The sequence below is a fragment of the Plecotus auritus genome (genome assembly GCF_963455305.1).
Source record: "Plecotus auritus genome assembly, chromosome: 1".
NCBI classification, from domain to species: domain Eukaryota; kingdom Metazoa; phylum Chordata; class Mammalia; order Chiroptera; family Vespertilionidae; genus Plecotus; species Plecotus auritus.
The window spans coordinates 202,931,693-202,943,097 of record NC_137770.1 but is presented as its reverse complement, the minus strand read 5'-3'; the positions used below and the strand labels follow the sequence as shown (position 1 = coordinate 202,943,097).

Genomic DNA, 11,405 nt, shown 5'->3' with positions numbered 1-11,405 from the left:
ACATTATATAAATGGGAGACATAATGAATGATCAGATATGTAGAAATACATAAGAATAAAATAATAATACAATTTCATTGTTTCAACTGAAAAAAAAGAAAAGAAACATGAAACCCAAAAGATATAGAACAGTAGTCCAAAACTCAAGAAATATATATGACATACTCTGTACATAACTGGCCATGGTACCCTGTGCATGGTGTTTAACAACACTGATTTAATAATGACTTCTAGTTTTAATTCTAAGTTTTAGCCCCACAAATTGTCTCTATATTGTGTTTGAGTTCAATTTAAAAATAATTTGACATTTTAATTTCCCGTATAATGTATTTAACTTTTAGATAAAATAGAGAATATGGTGATAGTAACATATAATAAAAGAGGACCATTAAAATTACTTGAAATAAAACATCTTGAACTTTTTCTTTAAAATAAAGCACCAGATTACTTTACTGAGACAAAAGGACATTGTGATTCATTGTATAATATATGTTTCCTCAGGAAACACCAAATATTGAATGGGTCAAAGCTTCTCAGAAATGAAATTTAAAAAAAAACTGCGGAAAAAGATTGCCAAATTGGAAACAATGCTTTTCTATCTTTGTTTAAAGAGCATTAACCTAGAAGTTTGTATCTTCCAACTAGCCTTTCCTTATTATCACTAGAAATCCACTGCAACATATATAAGAGCTGAGATTTCTTATTCTTTCTCACCTTCACTTGTCATCTTTGGAAGATAACTGGCTGGAGACATTCTGACCAGCAGACTACTCAGCCCTGAAAAGGATCCTCACACAAAGATAGGTACATGGAAATAGAAATTGAAGAATTTTTACTTTGAATACTAATTCTCTGAGACTTTCATTTTTTTATTTTTATTGGAGTGACATTGGTTAACATAATTATATAGGTTTCAGGTGTACAAGTCTATAATACATCATCTGTATATTGTATTGTATGTTCACTACCCAAAGTCAAGTCTCCTTTTGTCACCATTCATGCCCCATTTACCTTCTTCTTCCTTGTTCCACCCCTCTTTCCCTCTGGTAATCACCATACTGCTGTCTGTGTCTATAAGTTGTTATGTTGTTGTTTTTTTGTTATTATTGATTTTTGCTTAGCCCTTCACTTTTTTAAGCCAGTCCCACAATGCCTCTCTCCTCTAACACCTATCAGTCTGTTCTCTGTTCTCTGTATCTATGAGCCTATTCCTATTTTGTTTCTTATTTTGTTCATTAGATTACACATAACGTGAAATCATTTGGTATTTGTCTTTCTCTGACTGGCTTATTTCACTTAACACAATATTCTAGTTCCATAGTTCCATTCATGCTGTTGCAAAAAGTAAGATTCCCTTCTTTTTTACAGCTGAGTAGTATTCCATTGTGCAAATGTACCACAGCTTTCTGATCCATTCATCTACTGAGGGCACTTTGGCTCATTCCAAATCTTGGCAATGAGCATAGGGGTACTCATTTCTGGTTTTTACAGATATTGACCCAGAAGTGGACCTGTTGGGTCATTGGCAGTTAGTCCCATTTTTTATTTTTTGAGGAAACACAAAACTATTTTCCACAGTGGCTGCACCAGTCTGCATTCCCACTATCAGTCCTGGCCACATCCTGGCTAACACTTATCGTTTGTTGATTTATTGATGATAACTATTCTGACAGGTGTAAAGTGAGGTATCTCATTGTGATTTTAGTTTGCATTTCTCTGATGATTAATGACACTGAGCACCTTTTCATGTCTATTGGCCCTCTCTATGTCCTCTTTGGAGAAGGGCCTCTGTACATTTTTTAACTGGATTATACTCATGGTGTTGAGTTGTATAGGTTCTTTATAAATTTGGGATATTAACTCATCAGATTGTCATTGATGAGTATGTTCTCACATTCAGTGGAGTGTTTTTTCATTTTGTTGATGGTTTCCTTTGCTGTGCAAAATCTTTTTTGTTAGATGTACTCCCATTTGCTTATTTTTTCTTTTGTTTTCTGAGGCGATACATCAGAAAAATATTGCTATGAGAAATGTTAAAGATCTTACTGCCTATATTTTCTTCTACGATTTTTATGGTTTTGAGTCTTATTTTAAATCTTTAATCTATTTTTAGTTTAGTCTTGTGTATAGTGTAAGAAAGTGGTCTAATACATTTTTGCACATATCTGTCCAATTTTTCCAACAAAATTTATTGACTAGACTATCTTTATCTCATTGTATGTTCTTGCCTCCTTTGTCAAATATTAATTGACTATAAAAGCATGGGTTTATTTCTGGACTCTATTCTACTCCATTGATTTATATGTTTTTATGCCAGTACCATGCTGCTTTGTTGTGAGACTTCTTAAGATATTATTTTCATAGGTGTTTAAAGAACATTCATTTTCACTAAAAGAATAATATGTGCTTTACATGAAATGTGGTCAGCCATAAAACCCATTGAATTTTGTGAAATTCTATATGTTAGAGAAAAGTATTCATGTTGGGCACTTGTGACAATTAATCCATCCAATTACACAATCAATCAATTTTTCCCCTGATGGACCTTAACATTTTTTGAGCTACATAATGACCAGAACACTATTAAATGTATTCTAAGAGAATTGAATTGTTCTACACTCTACAGCATATTTTTATTACTAGTTTTGTCTTAGTTTTTAAAACTTTTTACAAGAACATGACAGAGAAAGAATGATACTTAAAGAAAAAAAAAGTATGCATATATAATTGAATATTCAGTCAAATTTGTCCCTAATATTCTTTGAAGGCTTGGTTGTTCAGGCAACACACATACCTGATGGGTAGAGTTGACTATTAGAAAGCTAGTTCGCACAAAGATGCATGCACTGCTTTCCCAGAACTTGGGCCATCATGTACTTGAAATATATTGTAGCCCAGACTGGTGTGCTAAATGGTTAGAGCACTGGCCTGCAGATCACAGGGTCACAGGTTCAATTCCCCATCAAGGGCACATACCTAGGTTGTAGGTTCAATCCCCAGTCTGGTCAGGGCATGTGCAGGGGGCAACCAATTGATATGTCTCTCCCACATTAATGTCACTAATGTTTCTCTCTCTCTCTCTCTCTCTCTCTCTCTCTCTCTCTCTCTCTCCCTCCTGCCCTTCCACTCTCTTTAAAAATCATTGGAAAAATATCCTTAGGTGAGGTTTACCAAAAAATGGGTGGGAGGTGGGGTGGAATATACTGTAAAATCAAAGCCAATTGAGAGTACAAGACCTAAGCATCTCTCGTTTCTCTGCCCTGGTCTTTGATGTATATTATATGGATTTTTTGAAATAGTTTTAGACCACATATCATGAAATAACTTAGTAGAATGTTGTTAAAACTAGGACATATATTATGTGACAATTTTTCTTTAAACTACAGTTGACCCTTCAACAATGCAGGGGTTAGGGGTACTGACCCCCCACAGTTATAACCTGTGAGTATAACTTTTGACTCACAAGTTGTCCTTCAGTATCCACAAGGGGAATTGGTTTCAGGACCCCCATGGATACCAAAATCTGTGGATGCTAAAATCCCTTATATGTAATAGTGTAGTCAACAATGCATAAAATTGGCCCACTGCACCCACAGATTCCAAAGGAGAGGATCAAAAATACTTTTAAATCTGCAGTTGGTTGACTCTGTGAAACCTGGGGATATGGAGGGCCTACTGTGTAATTACTGGAAAAAAATTGGTATAGAAATGGACACATAATTCAAACCTGTTTTGTTCAAGGGTCAAATGTCCTTTGAAATGGATACATCTGGATTTGAGCATCTTGATATTTTACAATAGTGATTACATTGATTTATAGATTTCTGCAAATCTGTATTTGAGATATTAATATTATAACTAAATCATGTCTTAAATTTTATTTTGGGGACATCTCAATAATAAGAAAAGGAAAAAAAATAAGCTTACTAGATACAGTAGTTACTTCTGTAAAAACCTACTCATAAAACTTCTATCACATAAAACATATTATGAACAACTCTTTGCCATTATTTCCAGTGTTAGTTTCCAAGTCAAAAGTGAAAACTAGTTTCATCATATCATAGTTACATGTCATAAGCCTAACATTATTACTCCATAGTAATATTGAGTCCAAAATAAAATTAGACGAGTTTCTTAAAATGGTACAGTACTATTCCTGCACTAATACCAGTGGTCAGGACACTTTTTTAAAAAAAGGAATATTAACCAGCCATTGTGCTTATTTTCAGGAGTAACCGTAAGGATGAAACCACTGTGTTTCATCTTGGGCCTTTTGGCCCTTGAAGCCTGTTTCTCGGTAAGTCTCATTAACCACATCATCTTTTTCTCATGACTAGTCACATTTTTCACATTAGTATTAGTAGCTATCAATCATTGATGAAATGCTGTTCTACTGCTGAGCCCTAGCCAGTTTTGCTCAGTGGATAGAGCTTCAGATTGTGGACTGATGAGTCCCAGGTTTGATTCTGGTCAAGGGCACATGCCCAGGTTGCAGGCTCGATCCCCAGTGGGGGACATGCATGAAGCAGCTGATCAATGATTCTCTCTCATAATTGATGTTTCTATCTCTCTCTCCCTCTTCCTTCCTCTCTGAAATAAATAAAAATATATTAAAAAACAAATTATAAATCTAATTCAAATTGCCATATACGGCTCATGGCTTGACTGTTAAAATCTGTATCAGACTGCATTATACAAACATGTATAAATGTGGGTACCTATAAATGTGGGTACCTATACATTAGCAATTTCACAAGTAGGTTAAACAAATTTATTGTAAATTTTTATCCAATATACTTAATGACACTTTTTAAATATATTTGAACATGTTCTTTAATTTTTTTAAATATTTTTATTGATTTCAAAAAGGAAGAGAGAGAAAGAGAGAGAGAAAGAAACATCTACGATGAGAGAGAATCATTGTTCGGCTGCCTCCTGCACACCCCCTACTGGGGATCAAGCCTGCAACCCAGGCATGTGCCCTTGGCCGGAATCAAACCTAGGACCCTTTGGTCCACAGGCTGATGCTCTATCCACTGAGCAAAACCATCTAGGGCATGTTCTTTAATTTTATTAGGACTGTTTCTTCATCTACATATGGGATAGTTAAAATAGAACAGTTTCTTATCAACATAGGATTCAGGGATCATCTATATCTAAAGAACCTGATTCACTTATTAAAAATATAGTAAGCCTCTCTAGCCGATTTGGCTCAGGGGATAGAGTGTTGGCCCTTGGACTGAAGGTCCCAGGTTCAATTCCGGTCATGGGCACATATTTGGGTTGCAGGCTCGATGCCCAGCCCTGGTCGGGGCGCATGCAGGAGGCAACCAATTCATGTGTCTCTCTCACATAATGTTTCTCTCTGTCTCTCCCCTTCTTGTCCACTTCCACTGTCTCTCTAAAAATCAATGAAAATATCCTCAAGTGAGGATTAGCCATATATATATTTAAGCCAAACCTCATCCCAGAACGAATGAGTGTTTGAGAGTAGGACCTAGTAATATTTTACCAAGGACTCGAGCAACTTTTGATAAACTATAAACATTTTTATCAATCAACACCTACCAGGTATAACGGACTGGGTTAAGTACCACAGACGCTTTTAACTATTCAAAGTTTCAAGGGATTTTTTTAAAAGTCACAAGTTTTTGTGTTTTAAGTAGTGGAATAATAATTGATTTCAAAGTAGCAATAGATTAATTCCAATTTTGGAAAAAGGGAGATTAATTCCAGAGTAATTTCTACCAAAGAAATGTAAAATATGTTATATCAAGTGAGAAAGATAAAAACCTTTTTCAGAAGAGACTAGGACTTACACAAAATAGGCAACATAAAATTATATCATTCTGAAACATAAAATCATTCTTCTTCTATCTACTCTCTAAAACTTGAATAAAAGGAGGCCATTCCCTAGGTCTCTCAAGCAGCCAGGCCTTGGCCATATTACTAAGTGCATTAGAGATGTGATATGATTTTTGATACACCAATAAAACATATTGATATGTTTCAAAGATCATATTATATCTTACTTATCTGACCTTAAAGCTGTTATTCAACATTTTTATGTCCAGACTATAAGAGAAAAACACTTTCATTTTAAAGCATCAGGTATTGATTACCTGAAAATGATTTTTCTTCCAAAATAAATTTGAGAATTCCAATAATATAAGCAGCTTAACATAAGCAGTTTAAATAGAAATAAGCCTTTTTCCTAACTTAATTATATGAGATTCATGATGATTAATTGTTAATAATATGGGCAGGTAAGTAGTACTATTGATCTAGTCATCTTTTGAGTGTTTATTCTGTTATAGGTAATTTTCTGACTGCTTTCCAGCAATATCAAGATTAATCCTCAAAGAAAGCCTGAAACCGACTACTATTAATCCCATTTAAATACAAATAAATTTAGATTCTAAGTATCCATATCTTGGCTGGATTGTTCCTAAACCAAGTAATACAGGAGATTAGCTCCAATTATACCCCACTGAGAAGATAATTTTTATTTCTAACATAGATTTTCATTATTCTTACCAAGTTGATTACCACTGTCCAGTTGCAGAAAGGAAGTTAATTAATCACTTTCATTGGGTTAAGAGATTAGGAAAATAACAAATGTTTACTATGAAGATTTTTTTCAATAGACATAATTTTTAGATCAATATCAGGCTGTCCTTAGGAGACAAGACAATTTTTAGTGAATTCATTGTCTCAACAATGAAAAAAAAAAAAGTGAAATATTTTCCTACACTATGGATTTATCTTGCCAATTAAAAATCAATTCCTAAAAAAAGAAAAAATCAAGTCCTGAACTTTTCAAACACCTTGGCCTAGCCTTTGGATTGTCAGCCCTTGGGTCAAATGCCCTCCGTAATTCAATAAGCTATCACTAGCTAGAGAGGGCCAACTTGAGGACTAGTTCCACAGCTGTGCCTTGGCATTTTTTGGTTCATTGTGACACCAAAAAAAGTGTTTTACCGGCCTACTGGGAGCAGAAGCCAGGTGTCTAGTGACTAGCATATGAGCAGTGGGGTTAATCTCAGCAAACTGAGAATACACCTTCAGAGAGCTTTGCTGAAAGGAAGGAGGTGAAGGGAGAGTGATAACAAGGAAATGCATGGTTGAAAGCGGACTTGTTTAAAGGTATAACGTAGGTGACAGTTATTATTCTGAGGAAAACAAGCCAGTTAAAAGGCACATATTGAAGTTCAGGAATAAAAAGGAAAAACTGACAGAGCCCTGAGAAAATACCTGAAAGAAAAAACAAAATAGCCAGATATCTATGGCTTGTCAGTATGTGGCCAGTAAGTCACTAAAGTTCATTTCGAATTGCCTGCATTACTTTGGAAAAATAGGAGGAAAATCATCTTGATGGGGTGGATGAGGCCTAAAGAAGAGGTGGAGAGCTTTAATAAAATTGGCACCATCTTGGGAAATTATAGGCTTCTGGGAAATGCGATGGCATAATTTGAAGGCACTTGAGAGAAATGCAGGGCAGTGCTGAAGGACCAGGTGTTTGTCAGGGGTCAGGGCTTTCGACATCTGCCACCACTGGTTCAGGACCTGCAAGTTGGAATCAAGAAAAGGGATGATTTAGGGGGACCCTACAGTTTGGAATTGGCAATGTCAGAAAACAGGTGAAGGACCTGAGGACAAGAAGGGAATGCAGTTGTAGGTCCTATATGAACCCACCGGAGACGAGGACTTGTGCTTTCCTACCCTGGAGCATTTACATACTTCCCCTCCATTTGACATGCCCTCTCCCCAGTTTATAATATTTAAACCACCCTTCAAAGGCTGCCTCCTCTGTGAGACTATCTTTCCTCTCCCCAAAACTAATAACTCTAATTCTCCAATGTATTTGTTTCCTGCACTATTTTTTAACTATTTTTATTTCCAAAAACTGCAACCACTCTCCTAGATGTTAACATAACAAATAGCAGCATGAAACGTTTATTGAGCACAGTACCTGAGCCAAGCACCCCCCTAAACACATTACTAGTAATGTTTCACAACAAATCTGACAATGACCCTAGGATGTGGGCACTTTTAAGAGCATGATTTTCCAGATGAGGTAAGAAAGCATCTCAAAAAGGATTTCACATTCACACAACCTCTACATAACAGAGGCAGGGAACTATAAAGACTATCATTCTACCTCCCGTTGGGTGATTTTTGGACCTTCTAGTATTGTGGCTACTTGATCTGCAGACTCACAGGTGGCACTCCCATAGCTCCTACTTCAGCATATTTCACAAAGTAGTGCTCAATAGTATGCTTAACAATTAATTGGTTTTCAAACAGTTGAACAATCCTGAACTCTTCATGAGATGTGAGACATATTCCCCATTTGAATTTGATTCCAGTGACAGGCTGTACTATAAGCAAAGGTTATGATTTCTGATTGGTGTTTCATGATTCTTAGGATATATTCCTAGAAGAGGGATCATTGGGTCAAATGGCAGTTTCATTTTTAATTTTTTTAAGAAACTTCATACTGTTTTCCACTGTAGCTGCACCAGTCTGCATTCCCACCAATAGTGTACTAGGGTTCCCTTTTCTCCACATATTCACCAGAACTTGTTTGTTGATTTATTGATGGTAGCCACTCTGGCAGGTGAGGGGTGATATCTCATTGTGGTTTTAATTTGCATTTCTCTGATGATCAGTGACTTTGAGTATCTTTTCATCTGTCTTTTGGTGAGTCAACATGGAAGGACCTGGAAAGTATTATGCTAAACAAAATAAGCCAATCAGAGAAAAGATCTCACTCACAAGTGGAATCTAATGAACAAAATAACTGACAAACAAAATAGATTCAGAGACATTGAAGCATGCAACAGACAGGAATCTCAGAGGGAAGGTGGGAGAGGCTGTGGAAAAGAGATGAACCAAAGAACATATATGCATAACCCATGGATATAGACAATAATGCAGTGAAGGCTTTGGGGGAGGAGAGAGAGGGCAGGTTCAGGAGAAGGGGCCACTAGGGGGAAAAGGGGACATCTGTAATACTTTCAAAAATAAAGATAAAATTTTAAAAAATAAAATAAAAACACCTCCCAATAAAAAAAAAATGGATATAATTTTACCCACAACCTTTTTTTCCCATTCAATACTCTCTCAGCTTTCATTGAGAGCCTAGGCATTCAGAGAGGGGAAAAACAAAACAAAACAAAAAAAAAAAAACCTCTTTCTCTGCTCTGATATAGTTTTTCAGACTGTGTGGCTTGGAGACATATAATAGTTTTCTTTTGCTGCATAACAAATTTCTACAAATCAGTAGTTTAAAAATCTATTTTTTATCTCACTGATTCTTTGGTCAAAATTCTCACCTTGCCTTGGTTGAATTCTCTGCTCAGGGGCTGAAAGAGCTTTGCCAGGACCGTGTTCCTTTCTGGAACACAGGATCCTCTCTCAAATTCGCATGATTTTTGGCAGAATTGGGTCCCTTTGTTTTGGGAGACTGAGGTCCTTATTTTCTCGCTGTCTAGTCACCAGGTGACATCCCCACCTCCTCCTACCATCTACCATTTACTTCCATGTGGTCCTTTCCCCAACATGGCTCTTTGCTCCCAAACCAAGAGAAGAGCATTTGCTGCAGCTACAAATCTCACTGACTTCTGTCTCTGACTTATACAACCTAATTTAAAAGGCTCGCCTGATATGGTCAGATGAGCATTGCCAGCAGGAAACAGGAATCTTGGGAGCCATCTCAGAATTCTACCTGCCACAGAGAGTATAAGTTCTTATGCTTGACATTAAAATATTTAATTCCAAATTATTTACTTGTTTTCCCCCACAGCCTGGTGAGAGTCAAAGAGGCCCCAGAGGACCATATCCACCATATCCGCAGCTGCCGCCTCCTTTTCCTCCACAACCTTTCGACCCAAGATTTGGTCCACCGCCCCCTCCTCCTCCTCCCCCTTTTGGCCCAGGGAGAATTCCACCACCTCCCCCTTTTGGCCCAGGGAGAATTCCACCACCTCCCCCTTTTGGCCCAGGGAGAATTCCACCACCTCCCCCTTTTGGCCCAGGGAGAGTTCCACCACCTCCTCCTCCTCCCCCTTTTGGCCCAGGGAGAATTCCTCCTCCTCCACCTTATGACCCACGTTATCCATATCCATCTTTCCAACCAAATCCATATGTACCCGAACCTGTAGTGAACCCTGGATACCCTCCAATATATCCTCCCTACTTTACCCCTGCATCCCAAATACAAGATACTACAACGAGCTCCACTACAGCCAAAGGAAACCCCACCACCACCAAAACAGACTCCACCAGCCCTACAACTACTGCTTCTACTACCAAAGCTGCAACTACTACTACTACTCCCAAGGGATTTTTCAATAAAGTCGCAGACATTTGGGGATAACGATGAGATTTCCTAAGGCTGAGCTGTGGGGAGAAATGATCTTAGAAAGAAACCAAAACAACCCCCACAAACATTAGGCAAACGAAGTGAAAATAAAGAGTTGAGCAATAAATGTGAAATCTTCAGTGTTGTCATGAGAGCTACCTGATTTTCCATCAGTAATGAAGAGTAATGCTGCCAGAAGCCTAGCCTTGTACTATGAGGCCAAAGATGTAATTAGGGAAAGTAAATGAGATACCTGAACTTCTAAGGTGACGAAGCTAAAAGAGTAGGCAACAGGATGCCCTCTTGAATATCACAACCCATCATACAATTACAAAACATGAAATAACATGTTAGTACATAATAAAATTAAGCTCTCCCCACAGTATGTTCCCTGAAAAATTCTTGAGGACTGCATGATCATTACTTATAAACTAGAGGCCTGGTGCATGAAATTCGTGCACTGGGGGGTGGGGGAAGGGGAGCTGTCTCTCAGCCCGGCCTGCACCCTCTTCAATCTGGGACCCCTTGGGGGATTTCCAACTGCCGGTCATCACTCTCACAATCCAGGACTGCTGGCTCCTAACTGCTCGCCTTCCTGCCTGCCTGATTGCCCCCAACTGCTTTGGTCTACCAGCCTGATCGCCCCCAACTGCCCTCCCCTGCCAGCCTGATCTCTCCCAACTGCCTTGTCGTGAAGGCCTGGTCACCCCCAACTGCCTTCCCCTGCAGAACTGATCTCACCCCCAACTGCCCTCCTCTGCCAGCCTGGTGCCCCCCAACTGCCCTCCCCTGCTGGCCTGGTCACACCCAGCTGCCCTTCTCTGCAGGCCTGGTTGCCCCCAGCTGCCCTCCCCTGCTGGCCCCATCACCCCTAACTGCCCTGCCCTGCTGTCCTGTTCACCCCCAACTGCCCTCCCCTGCCATCCTGATCACCCACAACTGCCCTCCCGTGCCAGTCATCTTTTGGTGACCATCTTATGACAGCCATTTTGTGTGGCCATCTTGTGACAACATCACACGACACCACCTAGGCTTTTAT

The 11,405-nt window shown here is 38.4% G+C and overlaps 1 protein-coding gene across 1 annotated transcript; it reads left to right on the top strand.

The window, feature by feature from the left end:
* Nucleotides 1-4,243: 4,243 nt before the first annotated feature.
* Nucleotides 4,244-10,381, top strand: LOC308241981 (uncharacterized protein; the record flags this gene model as incomplete). The annotated part of the gene is made up of 2 exons (XM_080655705.1): nt 4,244-4,297; nt 9,809-10,381. 2 exons carry the CDS (start codon nt 4,244-4,246, stop codon nt 10,379-10,381), a joined length of 627 nt encoding a protein of 208 aa, XP_080511831.1.
* Between the last annotated feature and the right edge of the window lie 1,024 nt (nt 10,382-11,405).